The sequence below is a fragment of the Sturnus vulgaris genome, chromosome 5, assembly GCF_052056855.1.
Source record: "Sturnus vulgaris isolate bStuVul1 chromosome 5, bStuVul1.hap1, whole genome shotgun sequence".
NCBI classification, from domain to species: Eukaryota; Metazoa; Chordata; class Aves; order Passeriformes; family Sturnidae; genus Sturnus; species Sturnus vulgaris.
The window spans coordinates 24,595,962-24,621,424 of NC_142247.1; the positions used below are offsets into that span (position 1 = coordinate 24,595,962).

Consider the following 25,463-nt stretch of genomic DNA (forward strand, 5'->3'; position numbering starts at 1 on the left):
CACCTGTTGTGGTGTGTGACCAGGCCCTGGGAATGGGGTGTCTTCTCTCTGAACCAATCATCTTTCTTCTGCTCTTGGAGTTACGAGTCATGCTATAAAACCAAGTGTGTTTCTGAATAAACTTGTCTCTTTATTTCCCATCATGAAAGATGACCATGTAGCTGTGCATCTTATTTCCACCGCACTTAAAGGGTTAAAACCCCTTTCCACGGCTACATAGACATGTGAAAAGCACTCTGAAGAAATCTTTATATAAAGTCCAATTAAGAGTCATGTTGACACATTGTCCTGCTAATACTTCAAAGGAAACACATTACCACAATAAATGGGGTAGTTCTCACACTACAGTTAATGCTAAATTACAAACAGCAACCTCAACTTATTTGGAATGAAATAACTGTTTATGAGAGCCAATATACCAATAGCAGAGGGTTTGGCTTTAGTTTTTTGGTGGTTTATATTTTTCAAGTTTCCATTTTAACTTCCAACAAAGGCATTCAAATACTGAGCTTAGTCAGCCTGGCTTATTACCGAGTTGAACAAAAGTAATTTAAGTTAAACAAATGTAAATAGCCTTTTAGAGAAGGCCTGGCAAAGTCAACAAAATTAATTGAAATATTGATACAGAAAGGCAGTTTTTAGACCATGATTTTCAGCAAGGAATGTATTTTCTTATAAAATCTGCAGCACTGCATCATCAGATATATGGGACTCAGACACCACAAGCCATCTTCCAGTCTCAGAGAACAGGAATTTTAAAGAATTTGGTTTTACAAAAAATAAATCCTTTGCTGATTTAAGATTTTGGCAAGTAATACAGTAATCTCTGGAATTAAAAGCTGGCTACTGAAGGGTAAAAATATGGACAGGTCCGCATACACAAGAGTAAGAATTTAATTAATTGTACCTTCGCAGCTTTATCCGTAAAATTCTACTCATACAATTCTGTTTTGCAGCAGGTTCCTTTATCCCAGCAATGGATCAATGTGCCTTTGTATAGGCACAAGTTTAAAGTGGTAAATGCAGCTTGAAACATCACTAAGGGGACAAAAAACAAAACAAAAACAACCAAACAAAAAAACCCAAAAAACAAACAAACAAACAAACAAACAAACAAAAAACAAAAAAACCCAAGCCAAACAAACAACAAAAAACCCCCAAAACAATAAACAAAATTAAAAACACCAAAAAAGCAAACAAAAAAAAACTTTGCCGGAGAGTAACGCGGGTACAGTTTAGATCCCCTGATGGCCACTGTTGGTTGCACACTGCAGCCTGTATGTGACAAAAAGCAGAGAGCTCGTCAGGCAGAGCCTGTGGGTAACCCTCCCCTGCAGGTTACTGCTTCTGCACAGGGGATGTGAAACCCAGCACAGGCCTCCCTGTGGAGAGCTCCCTGATCTCCATCAGCTCAGGTTAGCAAAGGTTACCATTAAAAGTGCTTAAGCCAGGACGGCTGCTGAAGCAGGACACACATCCCCTGTAGCAGCTGCAGCACTTGCCAGCTGAGAGCCACACTTCATCCACCAGCAGAACAAACATGGACAAGTTAAAATGTGACACTGCTTTAGTCCTTACATGCAGTTAAACTCCTTATTTAAGCAAGAGGTACTGCTTTTTTTCAGGTTTTTTTGACACAAACATTAGACACAAATTAGTTTTTTTAGGGAGCCTGCTTTCCCTCACAAACTCCAGGGAAACTCCAGCAAATTCACTGGCTGCACAAACTTTAATTACATAATACAATAAGCACATGATAAATTAACACAAAAATTGAGTATAAGCATAGGGAACAAACTAATCTTACTATTGCAAACACGAGATTTCACATTATGGATAAAGTCAGTTTTCACTGGACTACCACATTAGCTATTTCATTGTATTTTGTAGCTGTATTTCACAGGTGAGCTATTTAACTGCATGCTACAATATCCATGGGGTTTTGTTTGGCTTTGGTTTCTTGCACACCGGTCTGCTCCCCCTGCCCTTTAATAACAATACAATCATTAAATAATTCATGCTGAAAGGTACTTCTGGAGGTCATCTACTTCAATCCCTTTTCCCCAAAACAATGTCAGCTTCAAAGTTACACACGTTGCTTATCACTTTCTCTTCACAGGCTAAGAACCTTAAACTGAAAAATTAAGGCAGACTTTAAAAAAGCACCAAAACCATGAAAATCCCAAGCAAAAAATACCCTCCTATCCCACAATCTAGCCTGGGATATGACTATTCCTAAAGATATCAGAACTCCCATGAAATCTGCTCCCTTCAAGAGTATGTTTCATAAGAAAATATAACCACTAAGAAAACCAGAAATATTAATGAGATTTGAGGAGAAAAGTTAAAGCTAATTAATTTATCTACTGTGAGCTTCTTTTTGCAATAAGCATCTTGATTTGTTACTGCAGAATGCAGCAGACTCAGCAAGTGGTGTCCAACCATTCAGAGCAGTGCAAGCAGCCGAGGACTGCACACCCCTCCGGGTGACCTCAGTTACCTTCCTTGTATTATCACACACGTGTACACATACAGCTGACCACCATCACATGAAAATACTTCATCCTGTGATAAGAGAGGTTCAGCAATATCTCTAGAGAAGGAGCTACAGAGAGAAGCAGGCAAACATTTCACAGACCTTAAGACTTCACTCAAACAAGTGCTCCTGAGTAAAGCTCAACAGCAAGGAGCAAGCCATGGGCTAAATGCTTTATTGGACATCTCATGTCACAACTGTCAATTATGGACTGAAGGGGGTGGGGAAAACATTCACAGAATTACTTTCAGAAAACTAACTTACAGAAAAAGCCATACAAAATTACAAGGAGTCACCAGATAAACACTGGTACAGAAATTGTGATGGTTTTCCCACCATTCAAATACTTCTATTTCTACCTATATAACGCCGATTCCAAAACCAGGAAGCTGTCCTGTAGAAAACTATTTGAATTTTTCCCATCTTATTTTTCCATGACAAGTGTGGATGCAACTCTTCCTGCTACACCATGTTCCCCAAGTCCGCTCTGCTGACATTAGTAGCTTCAGATTAGAGATTTCACATAACAATGAAAGCCTAACTCGGTTTTTCAAAAATCATGTTCACACACTCATCTTTCAGTATCAAGAGGTTTTCCCCCTCCTCTTTTATTTCAGTTCACTTGCACAACACACGGCATCTCTTCTATTCCCTCCACAACCTGCAAATGTAAGCGCATCCCGGGGCATTCGGCCATGCTTTTTACGCTTAAAGCAATATATGGCAACAAAGGAAAAATAGAGACTCCACGAACTCCGCAGCTTGGAAGAAATACCCCACCCAACGAGACAAAATAAGGAACAGCGACAAGGTCATGTGACCCATAAAAATAATACTGGGTGTTACTCAGGACATACTACCTTAACCCAAATAAACCCAGATAGCCGCCAGGGATATACAAGAGGAGCGAACCGGCGGGGTGATGCCGTCGGCAGACACAGAGGGGCTGGGGGGTTCGGGGAAGCGCAGGGCTGGCCCCCGGCAATGCTGAGGCGCAGAGCTCGGGAGGGGGAAAGGGAGATGCGCCGAGGCCAAGCTATAGCGCGACGCCGGGGCCCCTCCGTCCCCAGTCCTCCCTGCCGCCCTGGCTCGCTGCCCTCGCATCTCCCCTGCCCGGGGGTTCACGGGGCGGCGGCGCGGAGCCGGCGCCATGGCCGCCCCGCCGCGGCGCTCCGCACAAAATGGCTGCGCGGGGCCGGGGCGCAGCACGAGGGGGCATCGCCCATCGCCGCCTTCCCCCGCGGCTCCTCTGCCCGGCTCCCGCGGGAAGCAGCGGCCGGCGCGGCCCGGATGCGGGGCGGCGGGACACGCAAGCGGTTCCTGTAGGTGAAAGGTCGGGGGGCGCGGGGCCGCCCGGGGCCGGGCCGGGCCCCGGGGCGGGGCGGGCGCGTTCCGCTCCATGTTCCGCAGCGGTGGCGGCCGGGAGCCGCGCGGGCCCGCACCGTTACAACGCGGCCGCCCCCCTCCCCGTGCTTCCGCCGCCGGGCCGCGCCCGCTGTGGGTGCCGGCTCTCTCTTACCTGGCGGGCCCGGTGACCGGTCCGGCGGGTTTCTTTGGCGGCGGCGCGGCTCCGGCTGCCGGGGGTCAGAGTTCGCGACCCCGCCTCCGCCGCCGCTCGGCCCCGCCCCGCCGCGGGCCCTGCGCCTGCGCCCGCGCCCCAGACTCGCTCCGGGTGCGCGGCGGTGAGGGCGGGGCGCTGGGAGCGGCCGCTAACGGGACCGGGCCGGGCCTGGCCGGGCCGGGCCTGGCCGGGCGTGGGCCCGGGCCCACAGCGTCATCGCGGTTGGAGCAGACCTCTAAGAGCGCCCGGTCCAACCATCCGGCCAGCACTGCTGCCACTGTAACACCTACACCACACCGCCCACCGCCAGATCCACATGGCTCTTAAAACACCTCCGGGCAAGGTGACTCCGACGTCCCTGGGAAGCCCTGTTCCAGTGCCTGGCAGAAAAAAGATTTTTTCCTAATCTGGAAATCTCTCGTGGTACCGCTTAAAGCCACTTCTTTAGTTCTCTCGCAGCAGGCAGGGTAGAAGAGACCAGTCCTTCACCTCACTATGCCCGTCTTACAGGTAGTTGTGAGAGAGCTGTGAGGGCCCCCTAAGCCTCCTCTTCTTGAGACTAAAACGCAGCTCCCTCAGGCCTTCCTCCTAATGCTTGTTTCCGAGACCCTTCATGAGCCTTGTTGACCTCTGGATGCTCCTTTGTAGAGTGAGGGGTGCAAAACTGAACACAGTTCTCGAGTGTTCTGCCCATCAAGTGGAAAGCATACGTCTCCAAACCCCCACTGCAGTTCCTTGCAGAAAAATAGCACCAAGTGGCATTGAACACCACAGGTGTGCAACACAGCATTTGGGCTTTGGGGTGCTTGGTGGGCTCTCCAAGCTGAGGCAGAACCATAGGCAACACTGGCAGATTGGGTTTGAAAAGTGCAACGTGATGGAGGCACGCACAGTGCCTTGCACAGTCACTGTAGCAGTTGAACCAGCTGAGTCAAAGAGCTGTGCTTTGCCTGCATGGCAGAAGCAAGTTCCATCCTTAAATGTCAACAGTGCCTTGAACAGCTCTTGGGAGGGCAATGGCCTGGTTGACAATGAGTGCCTGTTCTTGCTGGGGTAGTGCCACAGGAACAACTTGCTGCTGCTCTTGCTCTGTCTCAACATCTGTTTGGACCAAAGTTGTGTCAGCTACTTACTTAGTTTATGCTAATTATTTTTAATTACCTTGATTTTAAGTAAATAGTTTTATACTTTAAATACAGCCTTTCCCTTCTTCTTTCATCTGTTCAATGAAGATCATCTAGCTGTGGTCAGAGATGAGCAGCAACTTCAAGATCATTGAGGTTACCAGGGCTGTATGTGCAATTTCATGATCTGAAAATCATTTAGACCATTTAATGCAATTTCTACTGAATCAGATGATTTGAGCATTAACATCTGAGCAGCAGTGATAGGAAAAAAACCCCAAAGAATACAAGTAAATTTGTGTGTTAACGTTAACAAAATTATGCATGCTCTTATCTTGTAAATTTCCTTTACTCTTTTCTTCCCAGTCCCACAGCTGCACTTGTATCTATCAGCCTTAGCTCAAGATTACTAGTTCAGTCAGGACTTGCAAGCATCGTATTTTGCTTTTTGATCAAAGACGTTCCCAAACACCAAATGCAAATGAACTCAGTGAAGAATTTTTAAGTCAGAAAAATTAACTTGCTAAGCAATTCCTTTAAGTGTCAAATGTTGCAGCACTCTCAATTTATAGTACTTGTCACTTCCCAAACTAGCTTGAGCTGCACATCCACTTTCTAAATGATGGAGCTTAGCACAGTTTAACAAATGCCAAGTATTTTGCACCAAAGCTTATTTAAGCCAAGTATTCTTATATCCTCAGTACAGCAGAAATGTCACTGTAAAACATACTTTGGTTTTTTCTTAGCAAGTGACCCAATTCATACTTGATGTGTATATGAAGGCATGCCTCTGTAGCTGTGTCAGCCAGGATGACAAGAGACATATCCCTATCAAAAACATGCAGAGAAGCAAAACCTCTTCTGCTATTACTGCAAGTTTTCAAGAAACTCCTTTCAGACATATATAAGGAGGCAGCATAACTAACCTGACAGAAAAATCTTTCTCTCACATGCCCTGCTAAAATACTTACAGAATTAAAGAATCATTTAGGTTGGAAAAGACCTCTAAGATCATTGAGTCCAACTTTTAGCCCAGCAACTTCTAAGTCCACCACTTAAACCATGTCCCAAAGTGCCACATCTGCACATCTTTTAAATACCTCCAGGAATGGTGAGTCCTCCGCTTCGCAGGGCAGTCTGTGCCAGTACTTGGCAACCCTTCTGATGAAGAGTTTTTCCTAGTATCTGTGATAAATGTGATTCGTGCTAATTAAATTGTAACTATATTAGCAAAATTGTGTTTAGATCAGTAGAAGACAATTGTTACAGAGTGAGGGGGGAGATGGGTGAGACAGGGCAAAGGAATCTTCCAGATGTTGGGAGTCGAAGAAGGATGTTAGAAGGGAATAGTAAAAGATGTAGGTCTGACAAGCAGCATCTAGAAATAGAAAGTTTTGACCTTGAAATGAGCCAAAATGGGACGATTCGAAGCATGGGACTCAATTAGAGTCTTGTTATGGAAAACATCTGCTCGGTCACATAGAGCGTATGCGTTACCTGCAGGTCACACCTCGGTCACTGAGGAAGACAACGAGCCTTCATTGGAAATAAGACCCTCAAAAGGATGAGAGACCCCCTAAGCCATTAGTAGAGCATGCGCCATACAACATAGTGACGTAGATTTTAGGAATAGAAACTAGGAGGAGTTTTCTAGAAACTTCTGTAGCATATAGTATATAAGTAGGATTGTTAGCCTGGATGCTTTGGTACATGAGGAATGGGAGCCACTCCCCGGTTGGAGGGGGAGCCCCTCCCCGGTCGGTTTTGCTTATGCTTTATGCGACCCTCAATTATACTACATATCTATTCATACCTTCCCTTTTGCAACATGAAGCCATTTCCTTTTGTCCTGTTCCTTGTTATTTAAGACAAGAAGCTGAGCATGTGGCTATAATCTCCCTTCAGGTACTTGAAAAGATCAATAAGGTCTCCCCTGAGCCTCCTTTACTCTGACTAAACAACTGCAGCTCCCTCAGCCGCTTCTCATCAGACTTGTGCTCCAGACCCTTCCCCAGTTCTGTTGGTGCTCTCTGGATACTCTCCAGCACCTCATTGTCTTTCTTGCAGTGAGACACCCAGAACTAACACAGCATTGTCTTGAGTTGCAATACAGGATGTAACCAAACGTACATATTCTATCATCATCTGTTAAAACCAGGTGGGGCAGTGATCTTTCTTTTCCACCACCCATCCTTCCTCCAGGGCGATATCTCCTGTTAATGGGCCATTGAGTCCCACTGTGTGACTGATAGAATTACATCATCCCATTGGGAGATGCTCCACCCAGGAGGAGGAGCCAAGCATTTCCTACTTAGATAAACTCTTAGATTTAGAATATCAGGGCAGCATTTTCCCATTGGATTCCCAGAGACAAATCAGACCTTTCCACATCATCACTGCACCTTCGGAGCAGAACTGCACCCTTCTACAGGAGCACTGCTTCAACTGAGCCACATCTGTCCTCCAGGAGGACTGCAGCCACCATTTAATGGGACTGCTACCAACACCCTGACTGACAGGGTGTCAGGTTGTATTCTGACTCTGTCTGTCAGCGTTTTGTTCTTTTGTATTACTGTATTTTTAATTTTCCTAGTAAAGAAATGTTATTCCTATTCCTATATCTTTGCCTGAGAGCCCCTTAATTTCAAATTTCTATTAATTTGGAGGGAGGGAATTTACATTTTCCATTTCAAGAGAGGCTCCTGCCTTCCTTAGCTGACACTTGTCCTTCAAACCAAGACAGGCATTTGAGGCGTGGCCTCACCAGTGTCGAGCACACGGGGACAATCCCTGCCCTGCTCCTGCTGGCCACTCTGTTGCTGATCCGGGCCAGGATGCCATTGGCCTTGGCCACCTGGGCACAGCTGGCTCAAGTTCAGCTGTTGTTGACCAGCACCCCTGGTCCTTTTCCAGACACTCTTGCCTGGCCTGCTGGGGTTGTTCTGACCCACATGCAGGACCCAAGGCAAACAGAAGCTGTGATCCAGGCATACTTTGACTGATACAGCAGAACTACATTTTGCAAAAGAATTTATTAATGTAACACCCTTCATTTGACCTTCACATAGACTTAACCCCCTTAATTCCTTAGAATAATTTTTAAAGTAAGACTGATGTGCAGATAGTGGCAAAAAATTCTGGTGTTTGAAAATCACTGAATACACAAATTACACAATACATAAAACCTGAAAATATTAAAAGACACAGACTCAAATCATGTGAATTTATTTATACAAAAATGATGAATATCCACAGGAATATTTACAACTTTAAACTGTTTTCAGTTACAAAATAAAAATTCTATTCTTCCATTTAGACAGTATGATTTAGGACTACTCCAAATAAAAGCCTATTTGGATGGTAAATAGGGGACAGCAGTTACAGCAAACAAATGCACTGAATGTGTCTTTCCACACATCTCTTTACGTTATGATGTAATAAACATAGTTAAGTAACTGAGTTTCCATGCACAAAATATTTAGTAAAACGTGTTCCACAGCTGCTCAGTTTGTTTTAAGTCCTTTGGGCACACAGTTTTAAGTTAAAGAGAATTCAAGATCCTAGAAGCTTTAATTTATCTGTGAATAAAAATGTTAAAACTAATATTCAATACTAATGTTTGTCTCATACTCTCTTAACCAATCTTAAATTGATTATGAACTATAGATTCTTATAAGAAGAGGTAGCCAGGTGTTTAAAAAGTTCTGATCTTGTTTTAGTGTTTAGCCAAATCAAGACATGAATATTTTACTTTTGATGGTAATGAATCAAATTGGGAGATGAACTGGAGAAACAGGGCAAGTTTGAAAAGCAATCATCTGAAAATGTTATGAAAATACTTGTGTAGTGGGTTTTTCATATGATACAAAGCACTAATGCAGGAGAGAGGAAGTTTTCAAACACGGTTACAAAGACAATTTATTTCACACAGAATGTGACTGCAATATGTATACTATTGTTTATACGGCTCTGTTCCAATCTATTTCTGTCACTAATTTTTTGATTGATCAACCACTTCTGGAAGAAGTCCTCTGATTTCCAGAGAACACCTTAAACTATTTTCTCCCTCTGCACCAAATCCTCTAGAGGTAGTTTGACATCACATGAAGCAGAACTTGGGCACCTTACCCAGTGTGTGTTTTGACTTTTATTGCTCTGTTTTGCAGCAGGGAAAATATCAAAGTATAAACTGAAATTAAATTAGCTTGCTGCTAGCCAAATTTCTGATTCATTTGCTGCTTCATGACTTGCCCTCTTTGTTGGTTTGCAGTGCCTATGAAAATATGAAGAAGCTCTTCCCCTTGATACTATAAGCTGGAAGAGACACATCACATCTAAGTTATATTGATATCAGTTTTGTTTTGGATACAGTAAAAATCATGTCCGAAATAACCCTGAAGAGACATGGTAATAATTTACGTAGCTTCAGTCAGCAGTTGTTTTTGAAAGTTAAGTAAAAGCCCTTTGTATATAACAAGAGAAAAGTATTCATTTAGCACATTTGTATTAAAATATAAGAGAATTAAAGGCCTTGATCAGACTCCTACTGCATTTCCAGCACTATCTAGTCAAATCTCTAGCATACCTGAGGGAAGTCAGATCTACAGCCTTAAGTCCCTGATTCATAAGGTACTCTACTGAAAGTCAATGAAATTTCTTGTATAGTTAATGTACAAGCCCACTAGTAACTTTAGAGAAGCTCTTGGAAATTAAGCTTCTTCAGAGCTCTGTTAGTATCTTGGACCTGACCTTGAGGTATAGTGAAGAAATAAGAGGATTTTGGTTTGCATTTTTATTCTTGGCCTTCTTGTGATGAATATTGACTGTTCTATCATGTCTTCTCTTTCTGCTCTGAGGCCATAGAATAGCTATTAATGTGGAATTCAAGCTATTAATTAAAAGTTACTTGCTCTTAATTTTGTTACCATAACTAGCTTGATTCAGGGGACTATGACAAGTGTTTCATACAGTAAAATTAACTGATTACATTTGACATAAAAATGGCTTCCTTTCATGTGGGTTTCATAGTTCTAGTTCCATTTATGCTATTACAGTGTTAAAATTTTAAAAAAGTTAAATAGAATAAATGCACCAGAATCATCAGTGAGTATTTCCTAATGAGGTATACTGATGATTTTCTCTAGGAAAAAAAACCCAAAACCCAAACACCTAAAGCTGAATTCTGTTTTAAGGTGTCAAACAGAACAAATCATACTGTAAACAAAAGGTATTTCAAAGAGTGGTATGCATTTTCAGTGCCTTCTGCACTAAAAAAGCTCTGTTGTCTTGGTATGGCAATTCCAGTTTAAATGCAGTATTTAAATATACAATAGTTTTAAAATTTTCAGAGAAGAGGGTGCACATACTTATTTACTATTCCTTGAACAATAGTTTATACAGTGTTTCATATTGTGTATAGAACTCATGTGACATGAGGTTTTAAAACAAATAATATATTTTGTCTTTGATTATCAAAAATGTATTTTTACTCTGTTTTGAATTATTACTGGGAACATAAAAAGATAATACATCCCACAACTACTGGAAGATAACTCGTTTAGTCTCTCTAGCATCTGTAGTACTGTAATAGCTCTAGTGCCTTATCTCTGTAATTTCAAACTGTTTTAAAAAATACTTTTCCCTTTTCTGTTTTTAAATAATTGAACCGTATTTTACTTTTATGATACAGAATTTGTTGTACTGTTTTAATGTACTGGTATGCAAGATAATTTCTCATAAAGGAGCTTACATAGTCAACAAAGATCCTGAATCTGTGAAATTCCTATACCAATCTGTTCTTGCTAAATTGCAAAGTGAACATCAGCAGCTCAAGAACCTATACACAAATCATGAGGAAATGTACAATTGCAACACATTTGTTTTATGGGGTTTTTTTTTAATAAAACGGTTTATGCATCTGTTGACCAACAATCTACCATTCTGAGAACACTTTGGACTTCAATGCACAAATAATTCCGCCCATTTAAGTAAACACTGGAATTTAATAAATAACACATTTTGTATCAACACAGAAATACATACAATTCTTTAGAAAAATATTACTTTACACTAAAAATGCAACAACTCCTAATCCTGACAAATATACAATTTTGTGTAGGTTACGACGGCAGGATTCTGTTTCTGTGAACAATTGCTGTAGTCTGTTCTACGACCATTCTTGGATATTTTCTTTTAAACTTGCAGACACAATGTTGACACTGCTATAATACAGTGCCTTCTTGAAAAGCTTCTATCCACCTGTCAGAAAATTAAACACTGTTAGGAAGTAGCTGATAAAGAATAAATCTCATTGCTGTCACTAGCTACAGATTCAGACAAGAAGTAACATTATATTTCCACTACCAGTTGGTCTGTGAGTGCAAATACCAAAATCTATCCAAGGAGTCCAAACATACAAAGCAGCCTGGCACGTGGATAGAAGCATTTTTCTGTACCTCTCCCATACTGAAGTTACATGCATGAAGAACTGGTAAAGCTGGGAAATTGAAGTAAGCTATGCCGAGATTCTGCATGCCTTTAAACACCCCCAATGCTCCCTTCTCTTTTTCACTGCAAACATGGTGTGTGAGGAACTGGGACGCTGCTGTAACTGAGGCAGCCATCTCCATAACCCACGCTCTCTGCTTCTGCAGCAGGTAAAAACCACGACTGGGGGGCTGAGGGACGAGGTCACATGGCACATGGAAAGGCAGGGAAGGGCAAAGAGAGCACACTGGGAGGTCCCAAACAACTGAACCAAGGTTTCTCAAACTGGAAATTCAAAGTTATTATTTAGATACTTTTACTCCCTATAGCTGTGATTTCTTTTCCTACTTGGTTAGGAGGGTCATAAACATCCTCAGCTTCTCCAGGAGGTAAAAATTAATGTTCCTGAAGCACTCCAATGCTACAGAACAAATAATTCTGTTTTCTGAGTGAGGGCTGAACTGTGTGTATGTAAAGGTAAGAGGCCCACATAATGAAAATTGTTTTCCTGAGTAGAAATATTGGAAGAATTGAATGAGACAAAGACTGTAATTATCTTTATCACAGAAATTCAAACTGTCTTGGTATGCACAGGGTGTCTAAACATTAATCACAGATGTTGGCTCTTCCTTGCCCTGAGCATTTAATTTTCTGACTGTGTGCATGTTCTTTGAATTCAAGCTTTTGGCATGAACATATTAATCATGTATTAGTGCTCATGCATGTCTGCACACAGAGCTCAAATATCTATCTTACTTTTTAGTAAGAATATTTTTAGTGTTCTCCACTACCATGTATACATTAAAAACAACTAAAGTGGAATACAAATCTTAAAAAAAAAATCATAAACAGCTTAAGCATTGAATATAGCACTTGAATTTAAAACCACATTGAAAAGTAACCAGCTGTTAAAATTTACTACACTTAGACAGATACATCAGATATCTCTTTGGTCCTATCAGGAAAAAATAGTGTCCACTGATGCCACATGCCAACAGCATGTTTTTGTTTTTTCTTTTAAGGCTGTAAAAGCAGCATTTATTCTGAAGATTCAGCATACATCTCCTAAGGATATTAAATACTTGGAGAAAGCTTGAAATTCGAAGTACTTAATGTTATTTCTAACCTCACTAAAATACATTATGTCCAATTTCAAGTTTTCTTCTGATGAGAAAAGCCATTGTCTGAGTAGAAAAATAAACCTATTGAATGCCTGGGGATTTTTTAGTTTGTTTCATATAATACAAATGAGGACACAGGGAAAACAACAGGCTAATATCTTAATTAACAAAGAAACATTTGCGCACATCTGCACAAAATACTCCCAAAACTCAAATAAAGACTTCCAGTTTGTTTTTTTTTCTGTAGAGAAGTGTCATTAAGCATGTTCTCAGCCCCTGTTGTACTGGATACTTTGTTTTTAGAATGTTCGTATTTGCAGAAAAACTAAACCTGAATCCTTTTGAATGTTTAAGTACTAGTAATGGACTTGTAAATGCATCAAATCTATTTAATAATGTAAAATTCATTTGAGGAAACTACAGTGAAACCAGCCAGATAAGATAGCTTACATGTATTCCTTCTATCCTTATTTCTAGTTTACTTTATGAATCATGTAATGAATGTTTTCTACTGATCCATGACTAAGCCTCCAGGTTATTTTATATGAAACTGACACAATACATTTGATAAATATGACTCCAAATTCAGACATGACTTGAAACGAAACTTGCTTTGTGAATGTTCTTTGAATTCAAGCTGTTGGCCTGAGTGCATGCCTAGGTGCTCATGGGCATCAGCTCACACACTTCAAGCCTTGGTCCCCAAGTTTTAGTGTTTGCGTTATTTTTCACTGCCATATATTGCTGAAAAATAACTAATATGAACAGATGAAATTAAAGAAGGAGCGTATCAGTTAATTCTTAAAAACATTTTCTGTATTTCTCCAAAGGTAACATTAAATTTTCACTTGAGTAGACTAGGATGAGAGGAATGGGTAAGGAAAAAGTCAGAGATAAAATAAGAAATCTTTTTCTTTCTCATTCTACATTCAGTCCTTTGCAGAGGAGTCTGCTTCCTTCATTTCAGAAGCCCCAATGAAACCAGAACCTTGTGGTTAAGTAATTTAGAACTTTCATTTACTTGTGATATAATATGGATCTTTCATGCATATGCTTCATGTGTGAATACTGACATTCACCACTTCTGAATTTTCTAGAAATATGCAACAGAAATGAATTTAAATAGTTTCTTACTTTTGAGCTGAATGGGGATCATCTGCCTTGAATATGTAAAATAAAGTGTTTTTGTGCAGTAAATGGAACACTCTTGACTCTGAGTTTTCACCTTTTACTTCACTGACTGTGAATCCAAGTAAAGGCTGGCTCTCTAATGCTGCCACATCCTATGTAACAAGGAAAAAAGGAAAAAAATACAAAATTAGGGACATACTAAGACATACTAAGGCATGCATTTAGACTTCATACACCATACCACTGCAGCAGACAATACAACAAATTGTTATAAATAGACACACACAGAATGCTGCTATTTTTTATATTCTCCATGCATGAGTCAGGGGACAGGAAATAAAATCTCCCAGACTTCAACATCAATGAGCCTCTTTTTATTTCCCTGATAGCTTCTACCTTGGCTTTCATTGCATGGTCTCATTATTCTGCCTGGCAAGGACTTCTTGTATCAACAGATCAGCCACAATCTGGCAGCAGACCAGAGGCCCATCAAGCCCAGTGCTCTCTCCAGCAAGCTGAGAAGTGAAGTGAGATGCTATTAACTGCACTGAGTATGCTAAAAGGAGGAGCTATGGAGGCAGCCTGTGTTCTCAAGCACTGAAGTCAAGATCCAAATCTTTAAATGGATAAACTTATCTCACTTTCTTTTGCTGGAAATTAACAGGATAGGCAAAACCAAGGTTGCTTAGTGTTCACAAACAGTCAACTAGAAAAGATCCTTCCTCATTTATCTCAATTACTTTTTTTTTTAAATACTTTTGTCTTTTTATTAATTAATACAATACAAAGCATTTTTGGAAAGGAAAAAAAATATTTTTATCCTGTGCAAATACAAAAACTAGGAATTTTGTAACTAGGCAAGGTCCTGCAATGCTTATGAACACAGGAGAAAAAAAAAATAGCTAAACCACCCCAAATTTACATAAACACTGACACATCCGGTGAAGACTCTGGTAATTAACTCTACAGCAAAACAAGTGTCCTGTGACAACAGCATTTCTTGATATTGGAAAAGAGTCATGTAAGGCTGAGTAATCTGTTTTACTGTCTCAGGTCTTCATACCACTGATAGGTCACTTCTTTTCCATTGATCCTTCTATCACTTGGAACAAATATAAGCAGGTAAGTGCCAGTGCAATACTGCACCTTCCCTATAGATTCTCTAAACAATGTCTCCTGCAAAGGCTCACCAGGATGAAAACTAAGGACAGGTATTCCTCAGTTTAAGAAAATAGGAAAGAGTTAATTTTGTGATTGTGAATTGCAAACTGAAGCTACTCTGTCAGGCTGATATCTCAGAGGAAGTGAAGCAAAAGAAAATTTAAGGTGACTATCACAGACTTTGCTCTTTTTTTTACCTCTGCCAAAGTTTCCTTTGCAAAGGCCAGAAGAGACAATGCTCTGAAATTATCTTCTAATTGATGTAAAAGTAATTGTTTTCTACATAACTATTTAAGCTATTTTTAGAACTAGGGTTAGGTTTTTGTTTGTTTTTTTTTATTGCCAATGCTGTAGTGGAAATAACATCACTGGTTTTGGACATAAATCAGAAGTTCTAAAATTAAGATTGGCAGGAACAACCCAGGAAGAAATCTGAGCACAAATCAGGAAATAACTAGAGTGGAGTGAAGAAGGATAATTCTTTACATGGACAGGATAGGTTGGGCCTTACGTTTTGAGAGAAAGTGAGGGATGGCAATACCTTAAAATAGATGCTTTGGATATTTTGCTCTTGAAAGCTAGTAGTAAACGATAACAAACAATACAAAAACCTGAATCCCAAGATCAATACATCCATATATGTTACAAAACATTCTAAGATGCAATAAAACTACACCCTCAGCACATGTTGGGATACCACATATATACATGTATGTATATGTTAAAGATTATTCCACACTGCAATAGGACTACACATTCTAAATAAAAAAGCAAATGCCATTACATAAGCTGCATTTATTTTCTATCAAATAACAACTCCAGGCTTAAGAAAACAGTTTGAGGAAAAGTAAAGAGATTTCGTTTACTCCTTTTGCAAGCATTCAAAATACCTTATGGAACTGCAGAACAAGATAGTTGAAGATGCTTTTATAATGTTCCTTTGCCACTACTATACTGTGATGCATGCAAACAGATCCCCCACGTATTCAGCTGACTCAGAACATACCTACAACTGAGCACTGGTGTAAAGTGCAGAGGTACTCAAAGCTATATCTGGAATCAGAAACACCATAGCTGTATCAATGTATTATGGTATCAAGCTTATTGGGCCTTTTCAAAATGCTGCATCATAATCAGATCAAATACTGTAAGATGATCTAATTTTATAGCTTTTCTTTTCTAGATCATAAGAGTAAACAACTTTGTTACAAAGACAGTATGATCATTGGATATTTAATTTCTAGTATGTGGTCTCTTACCTCACTAGCAGCATATGTGTATAGCACCTTATTTTTTATAACAAACCACAGGTGTTTCCATGGTTTCTTACTGCCCTTAGATCTGTGTAGGTAGCCACTCATTGTAGAGTCTTCTGTATTTGCTGAAACCTGACAAGGAAAATCAAAATGAATCAACAAACGCTAATAAGATTTCACAGTACAGCTGTTTTGTTTTGGTTTTTTTTAACAGATTTCCAGAGCCCTGCCTGTCAGATACTGAAATTCTTACCCAATCTCAGGTTAATGTTGCTAACTAACTCAGGTGTGTGAAAAATATTATTTTGCCGACTACCATCTATCTGGTCTGGAAGAGAGGCTTCCAGTAAATGAAGGTTGGAACTTAAGTTGGATACAACAGGACAAGACAGAGCTGAAACAGTGAGGAAAACATACAGCTGGAGAACACACATTCCTATATAAAAAGAATGGTAGAATCACAGAGTGGTTTGGTTTGGAAGCGACCTTAAAGATCATCTCATTCCAACTTCCCTGTCATGGCTGGAGCCTAGATGGCTCAAAGCCCCATCTAGTCTGGTCTTGAACACTTCCATGGATGGAGAGTCCACAAACTCTTTGGGTAACCTGTTCCAGTTCCTCACCACCCTATTAGTAAAGAATTTCTTTCTGGTATCTAATCTAAACCTACCCTCCTTCAACTTATGAAGGGCCCCTTTGTCCTATCATTACATGCTCTTGTAAAAAGTCCCTCCCCAGTTTTCTTGTAGGCCCCTCTTCTGGTACTGGAAGGCTGCTCCAAAATCTCCCTGGAGCCTTCTCTTCTCCAGACTGAACAACCCCAAGTCTCTCAGCCTGTTCTATTAGAAGTGCTCCAGCCCTCTTTCAACTTTATAGGCTCCTCTGGATTCATTCCAGCAGGTCCATGTCCTTACTATGTTGGGGACCCCCCCCAGAGTTAAACTGCAGGTGGGGTCTCACCAGAGCAGAGCAGAGGGGCAGAATCCCCTCCCTCACTCTGCTGGCCACGCTGTTCTGGATCTTGCACCTGCAGCCCAGGATACAGTTGGTTTTCTGGGCTGCAACTGCACATTGTCCATTTATGTTGATCTTTTCATCTACAAACAGCCCCAACTCTTTCTCCCCAGGGCTAGCATCAATCCACTCAGCCTGTATTTGTGCTTGGGATTTCCCTGACAAACGTGCAGGACTTCATGCTTGGCCTTGTTGAATTTTGTGAGGTTCACATAGATCCATCTCTCATGCCTATCCAGGTCCCTCTGGATGGCATCCCTTCCCTTTGGTGTGTAGACTGCAACACACAGTTTGGTGTCATCAGCAAACCTGCTAAAAAAAAAATCACTTCCTCCCATTCCCAAGACCTACAGAAAGTAGGGTTTCACTCTACCTTTCCTAATCATAAACCAAGAGCTGAGTTGATATAGGAGTCTTGTCATTGACTGTTGGTACAGTGATAAATCAAAATTCAGGGAAACACAGGGAAGAAAAAAAGAAACTACAAATTTAACTATAGCTCTGAATCACAGTCTCACAGGTGTTTATGCAGTTTACACAGTGCTTCACAGTTCATATCCTTGCCTCTTTAAAATTAAGGCCCAAACCTCAGAGATACACGTTGACTTTAGATTCTAGATAAGATGGTTAAAATAAGAGATTTTTTCCTACTCTTAATATTGATGATATAATATCAATAAGGCACCGCTTCTGACCAATAAAACACTTACTTCTTTGAGGGCTGCAGGAATTTTTTTCTGCTTTCTTCCAGAGGGAATACTCTGTAATACTGTAGACAAGGCACTTGATGGAGATTTATGGTTGACTGGGGATCCACTCTTAGGAGTGCACTGGTTATCTAAAATGTACAATATATTGATTTCAAGTCACAGATGACTAAACACAGGCAATTCATTCTTGGACTTTTCTTCTTAAAAACAGCTGGCATTTTTATTCAGATTACAGGCTTACAATAGTAACACCTAATCACGTTAAATTCAGCATTGAATTAACTTTTCAGTATTATCATTAACATCATGAGTTAGAATCCCCCAAAACACAATCATACTAAAAAAACTCCAAGAAGTTTAAAACTAAACAAATTGGTCTTGTTTGTTTTCCAAGTCTGTTTTCTGGGTGTTGAACTGCCTTTGCTCGTAAAGAGGGTGAAAATTAAGTCTTAAAAATTGCAGCAAATTTTTACAGCTGTCCTCTATGTTGTCTGTACTTTATCTTTCAATTCTCTACATCTGTTAACTTCTCAGCCTTATTCAATAGGGATGCTCCTCTTCCAGCACACATGCACTTGTGGATGTTCCCATCTCCCAGCATGTGCTGTCTTTCTCTACTGCCACAGACAGTTACTTCATCTCTCTTGGAAGACTTCTGCAACACTTCACCTCTTCAAAACCCCTTTTTCTAGGAACTACCACCACATTTTTACAGCTGCACTTGGAACGAGTGGTTTAATAGAGCCTACTTCTAGAGCTGGCCCTGAACTCGGTGAGGCTGTGAAATAATGAGAAGAGCAGGAGAGCAATGTGATTGCCAGCTGTACTGCACCTGCTCCCCAGCCCTTTTCCCAGCTTCAGACAGCTGCAATTGCCTGCAGCACAGCAGCCTCTAGTGCCCAACTCAGACACCTGCAGGTGGTTCAGACAATGACCGCAGGCTCCCACTGTCATTTCCAGGGTTATCCATGCCGCTTTCCACATCCCCGTGAGAAACGTCACCCCCAGTGTGGTGGGATCCATAGCTTTATCTTTTCACTGGGCACCACAGATTTCCTGATACCCTGGAGAGCTTGTGTCACACTGGAGCCTCTGCCGAGGGAAGGGTGGAAAGCTCTTTCAGTCTGTTTACAGCTCATTTGTGTACTTTATACTCAAGTATTTCGACTTAATTCACAGCAAGTCTTGTGAGATGGGACTGGATTCCCACCTCACTGGGAGGTGCTTTCATTGATTTTACACTTGTTTCTGCAAAATGATATGAAGCTTCTTCAAAGAGATGTACTAGAGTTTTCTCAGGATGAGGACACTGACCCTGGACCTCCTCTCTAAGCAAATGTTATTACCATTAGGCTATCCAGTCATTGCTTTCCACTAAGCACCACATTCTCTGAAAGCATTTCAGTGAAAACTGCTCTAGCTGTGGTGTTTTATGTTGAATTCCATATTGCCAGCGTTCAGTAGGCAATGGTTAGGAGTTTGCTTTCAGAACTAAGGTACAGATATGCCAAATCCTTGAATTGCATATGAGCTGAGGTTTGAGAGTGGCTTGAGGACAGTTTATAGACCTGAAGAGACACAGCTTCAGAAAGATTAAGGTCTATGTCTCTACAGAGCCCCAGAACTTTAGCCATCTCAGCAGCTTAGCTGGCAAAAATCAAGTTTACAGACATACAAGTTATAGAGTGTAAAAGTACACATGAACCTCCTGGGAGGTCAGGATAAACTGCAAGGACTCTAATGTATACCTGCACCCTGTGATTAATGCAAAGCAATATAACACTTGTTATCTCAAAAGGAAAGCATCATAAGCTACATGTCATTACCATAAGGTAAAGGCACACATGTTTCTGGAAGGAAGAGCCAATATATGGCAAATTCATTTCCAAGCTTGCCCAACAGAAGCTTGTTTGCCTTAGAATCTCAAGTGCCTATCATTTTTCATGCACAAGCAGAATAAAGCACTTGAACCCAGCAGTAAAGATAAGGCACACATCATGTTATAAAGGCCACAAAAGTAAGACAGACAGTTTGTGGAGGTTTTCTTTACCTTGCTTTTGTAGCTCCCTGAAGCAATGATCACATACTCTAGCTGGCTGGTTTTTCATATAGTCTAAGCCATGTTTGTTTGATGAACAAGCTTGACAGACAATCTGGAAACAGAAACAGATAAAAGCATTACTGTACATGATGTGCACCTGTAAATCACCAAATACCCAAAGACATTCACTTCAGCATTTTTAAGCCCATAAAAACATGAAATAGGCACTATTTCACAGAGTAAGTGTTTTAAGATCTTGGCTTTTTCCCATGTCTTTATGCTTGACATGCTGTCCTTTCCCCTTCTAAATGATAAAAATTTACATATTAAAAAAAAAAATCAGTGAATTAGGAGTCAATAAGCCAACATTAACGATCCATTAAAAACAGAACAAGCCTACTGTGTTAGTGAACAGTTTCAATCATAAGTTTTTTGAAATAACTAAAAAAGCTATTGTTCTCTTGGTGATTTCTTTACAACACAGATGTCTCAACTGCATTGCATTCTAATTTTGCATTCCCACTGGATTAAAACAAGAAAGATAAAGTTTATTATATATAGTTTTCATAAGTGTAGAATATAAAAGAAGGTTGGTACTAACTTAAAATCAAAAATCATTTATCTTATGAAAATTAGTGAGGAAGCAGCTTCTTCATTTCAACTAACATCATGGGTATTATGTAATTGCAAAATAACCGTAAATAGCACTCCAGAATGCAAAGTAAGTCACATGTAGCATGTTAAAGGTTGAATACTGGTCTGTCATAACACCTGTCCAAAAAACCCAAACCCCAGCCCCCAAACCACCAACCCGAACGTGCTGGTTCTAACACAGTAATTGTAATTGTGCCACAGTACAGTGTTGTTTAGAAGGGTAGTTGGGGTGACAAGGCTCCACCTGAATGTCACACAAGGAACCTGAATGAGCGACTGAAAAGGTAACCACAAAATCACCCAACCTTCCCGCATGCCCTGCAGTGGTGCCTTCTCCACGTCAGCGTGAATTCACTCGTACAGATCATGCACATCGTGGCTCTTGTGTCAGGGATCCAGATGGGAGCCTTGGACCCCAGAGGACTATCTTCTTCCTGTTTCTCTGGATCTGCCTGAGAGAACATAGCCACAATATCATTACATTCAGAGAGGAGAAGCAAGACTAATATTCACCAGTGATTACAGGATAATGCTAATAGTGTTGGAAAGCCTTCTCTGATAAATTGTCATGGTCTTAAATGTTATCTACTATTTCATCAGTGACCATTATAATTCCAGCCTGACAAAAGAGATGCATTTAATGACTGTCAAGCTTTACCAGCCTACTTGGATCCATAGCTGCTTTATTTTAAAACCTTTTCATTTCATTTTTCTGTGCACAAGGCTACAGAGAGACCTGTGAAAGCTGATTTGGGTTTTTTTGAAGAAAGTAATTTTAAATGTATGAAGTAGGTAACACTATGAAATATTCTGTTCTACCATCTGTTCAATTATTTACCCTCCTGCTTTATTATTTGTCATGGAGTACCTCTTGTTTCTCTAAGCACCTGTCAGGAAACTTTATATTCAAAAAGGGAACAAATCAACAATAATGGTAGGATATACCTCTTCAAGACTTTTGCTTGGATTAAATGTGATTCTCTTTTTTGTATATTCTTCAATTGACTTGGAGATAGCTTCTAACCACTCATCTCTTTCTGTAGCAGAACTGTTGGAGTAAAAACCCACAAAAGCAATTTATTATTATTAACATTCTAAGAAGCAATTGCTGATTAGAATTCCACTAGCTTTATTGCACATTGAAGTAACTCTCTTGCAATTTTAGTTTATAAAACGTCTACAACTCCTACTGCAACTGGCATTATTTTTTAACATTTGGCACGGTGTTAATTATTTATGTTGACTAATACTGAAAAAGATTTCTTTGTCTGTTGTTGTCATGTGGATTCCCTCCTTCCCTTTCCTCCTTCCAAAATCCTTATGATTCTTTCAAGGCTTACCTTGTCTGTCATTGCTTCACCCTTCTCCCCAGACCCTTGAATAGCCTGAATAGTACTTGTTTAAATGATGCTCCCAGAACAAAGGCATGGGCCTTCCATATTGAAGGCAACCTGAAACTTCAACATGCCTTTTTTCTCCCCACTTCCTTCTGTGTGAGTGCAGTTTGTTATACCCAGCTCTGTGAAACTCCAAGCTTCTGTCAAATAACAACACACTGACTCTTCTCCTGTCTTGTGCTCCTACCAGGTCATGCTACTTTCAAATAATTTTTTTTCCCAAAACGTTTCCACTGGATGAGCTAAGTCAAAGAGACAGACAGGTAAACTTAGTCCATCTCTTCATCCCACAGCTGGTGGATCACTAATGCAGTGCAAGGAAAGCATTAGGCTGAAGTGGCACAGCATGAGGAGCACAGAGTACCTGGTGCAGCAGGACCTTGCAGCTATACTGGATTATGCACAGTGCCAAAGCACCTCCTCTGTCCATGGGCATAACATAAATCATAAATCTGTGCTGTTGCTGCTGCAAAGGGCAGCCTACTATCCTTTCTCTCAGTCACTAGATCTTATTTTCACTCTTGTGCCAGAACACACAGTTATGCAGCAGGCTGGATTGGGAAACAAATCCATATTAATGCAAGCCATCTACCTGCCCTTCCTCTGGATCAATTTCCTGACTAGGTTCATCACACAGCTGAACAACTACTTGTGCCAGCAACAGAGAAGGCTCTGAGAAAGATGAAGCAGTTTCACAGCAGAGGAACAGCTAGACTGTTTAAGATGCCATGTCAGCTAAAAAGGGCTTCTAAAATTTAAACAAGAAACCACGCCCAATACTGTTTTCTATTTCCCATTTTTTAGTTGGTATCAAATAAATTAATTTGTTTGAACCAAGGAATTGAACACAAATATATAGTTAAGTTAGGGAAGAGGTAAGCAATGACTTGCACAAATGAGGTGTCTAACACCAATTATTATTTCTTGGTTTTTTAGGTAAATTTAGAAGCTTTTATCATCTTTGGACCTTTAAGGAAAATAATGTGAATGAGGGGTTTGAATAGGATGAAACTGAATATTATACAGAATCAGAGAGAACAAATCAGCTAAAGTAAACACACAGGAAGCCTGTGAGGCACAAGAAAAAAACCATCTAGCACACACAGCAACAAAATCAGAACAAAAGGAGAGGAAATAAGATACATGCAAGGGCAAAGCAATGCATTAGTGTTTGTCCCAACATTTCACATTCTGAGTGGAACATTTTGCTCAGTCTATTTATCTTTGCTTCCTCATCTGGAACGAACAACTGGTCTGCATTAACTACGTAATATTCATCACTCTAATCAACTCCTTTGGCTTTTTCAAAATCTGGTTACATTTAATTAGATTCCTGTAACTGTATTAGTTAATTAAATTGAAAGTTGGCACAGGTTTTGGAGATTATGTACCACCACCAGCCCCAGCATGTGGGGACTGCTCCGTATGCAGTGACTTGCACAGGCTTACACCCTAATATTTCACCAGAAATGTTGTGCTTGGTGGGTTTGCTAGCAGTAGCTTTCAGGATTGTTTACAATCCTTCAGAACGTAAGAGCAAAGGTGGTGCCACTGGCAACGCAATTGATGTAATGGTTTGCTGCAGCAAAATCAGCAGTTTCCTCAGCTGTCACTCCAGCCCTCCCCCACAGCTGCCCAGCCCTACTGCAGGTCCAGCATTTGTTGCATCCTTCCAAAAGTGATTTTGTTTACTAAAATTGCAGGAGTTTCTTGGGTTTTTAAACATGATTATTTTTATTTATTTGAGATTTAACATCACAGTACAAAGCCTCAAATGGATTACAGAAAACCATAGCAATAGCTACTACTGGCAAATGCACGGCTGGGGGCACACATCCAGCTGCTCACTGGAGCTAAATAGCTCAGTGGCCCCAGGAGGGCACTGCTATGTCCCTCTTGTTTCCAGGATCAGAGCCTTAGGGCACATCTCCCAGCTCAGCCTGTCTTGCCTGACCATCCTCAGGTAGAATAGGAAGAGATGCAGCTCTATCTGCCTGGGGTAGCTCTTCATCAGCCTTATTGAGGGGCCAGGTCATGTCAGGCTGCCATGAGTGTTGCTTCCAGGACCAAAGCTTACTTCTGTACAGTGCTGTAGCATGCAGATGCACTAACTTGTTTTCTGATGAAGAGATTTCTAATACAATACTGCATTATACTATGAAAAACAATTCACATTCCTACAGATATCCCAGGAAAACTGAAACCTCAACCCAGGCTAGATAAAGCAGAATACTAATGCAGTCAGTAAAACTAAACCTGAAGTGACAAAGACTCTTGTCTAGGCACTTATCTGTATTTCTGTTATTAACTGGCCTGCTTTTTATTACTAGCAATTTTTCACCAGCTTAGTTTTTCCACTTTCCCGTCCCTACTCTCAGGATCACTTCAGAATCTCTTCTTTGGTGTACACTCCACATAATACTTTTTATTTGAAAAAAGACCATGGAAGTGAAATTTGTCTCCAATGGCTTTAAGACTAATTTGAACAGTTTAGAAATTAAGGGGGGGTTTTTTGTTTGTTTTTGTTTTATTTTTTTTTACCATATAGGACCTGATAAGCTGTTAGAATGAAGGATCATTCAAAGAAAGATGTAACCTGGGTTAACAAGATACAAATTCTTTTCCCATTTAGAATATTTATCAATAGGAACAACACAATTGATTGGGAAAAATATATGCATGAACCTGTTGTTAGTAGTGTTTTTCAGCTGCTTCCCTCCTACACTTAAACAGGCCCAGTTCTGGTGACAGACAGAAAACAATTTGAAAATTGTCATTTGCATCAGGAGCCTCCAGCACCTCCTTCACACCATGCAAATGCAACCACTCTCTGTCCCTGCTGTGTCACTTAAGGCTCCTGTAGGTGCAGGGCTCCCAGCAAGTATAAAAATAACAGAGCTGAATGCTCACCAAAGATGCAACATCAACAACACTAATACAAAAAAGCAAATTGTAGCAGCCTCAGTTGGTAATATGAGGTTAATTCCAGCAATTTCAAGGTTAAGACAAAAGTATGTCACTAACAATGCCAAATTTGATGAGCATGTTATATATAGGGGTTTTCCCCTATGGACCAGCACATTTCTCCCAGGAATTGTTTTTAATCTGCCACTTAATCTGTTCATCAAAAAGACTAGTCTATCCTGTTTTGTGGAAAAGAGGTAGCTTGTATGTTAGGATGATAATATTTTCAGAAGTTCCAATTATTCTTTTCCAATTTTTAAAAACAGCTGAATTAAAAGTGAAACACGGTTTGAAGTCAAGTAGAGAT

The 25,463-nt window shown here is 40.4% G+C and overlaps 2 protein-coding genes across 9 annotated transcripts in view; both read right to left on the reverse strand.

Moving 5' to 3' along the window:
• NR2C1 (nuclear receptor subfamily 2 group C member 1) overlaps positions 1–4,164 on the reverse strand; it is a 45,057-nt gene extending 40,893 nt beyond the window's left edge. Inside the window, exon 1 of one of the 8 annotated variants that reach the window (XM_014889367.2) lies at positions 4,056–4,164. The gene's annotated coding sequence lies outside the window, so the exon portion shown is untranslated. Of the gene's footprint in view, positions 1–3; positions 814–907; positions 3,519–4,055 lie in introns of those variants that run through there. The other 7 variants (XM_088165068.1, XM_014889350.2, XM_088165071.1 and 4 more) reach the window with 7 other exon arrangements.
• Positions 4,165–8,430: 4,266 nt separating this feature from the next.
• FGD6 (FYVE, RhoGEF and PH domain containing 6) overlaps positions 8,431–25,463 on the reverse strand; it is a 73,194-nt gene continuing 56,161 nt past the window's right edge. The window contains exons 15-21 of the mRNA XM_088165073.1: positions 21,741–21,843; positions 21,101–21,247; positions 20,151–20,253; positions 18,101–18,228; positions 16,380–16,508; positions 13,963–14,111; positions 8,431–11,479 (exon numbers count right to left, since the gene is read on the reverse strand). Coding sequence (XP_088021199.1) covers positions 11,443–11,479; positions 13,963–14,111; positions 16,380–16,508; positions 18,101–18,228; positions 20,151–20,253; positions 21,101–21,247; positions 21,741–21,843 — 796 coding nt within the window. The 3' untranslated portion in view covers positions 8,431–11,442. The remainder of the gene's footprint in view (positions 11,480–13,962; positions 14,112–16,379; positions 16,509–18,100; positions 18,229–20,150; positions 20,254–21,100; positions 21,248–21,740; positions 21,844–25,463) is intronic.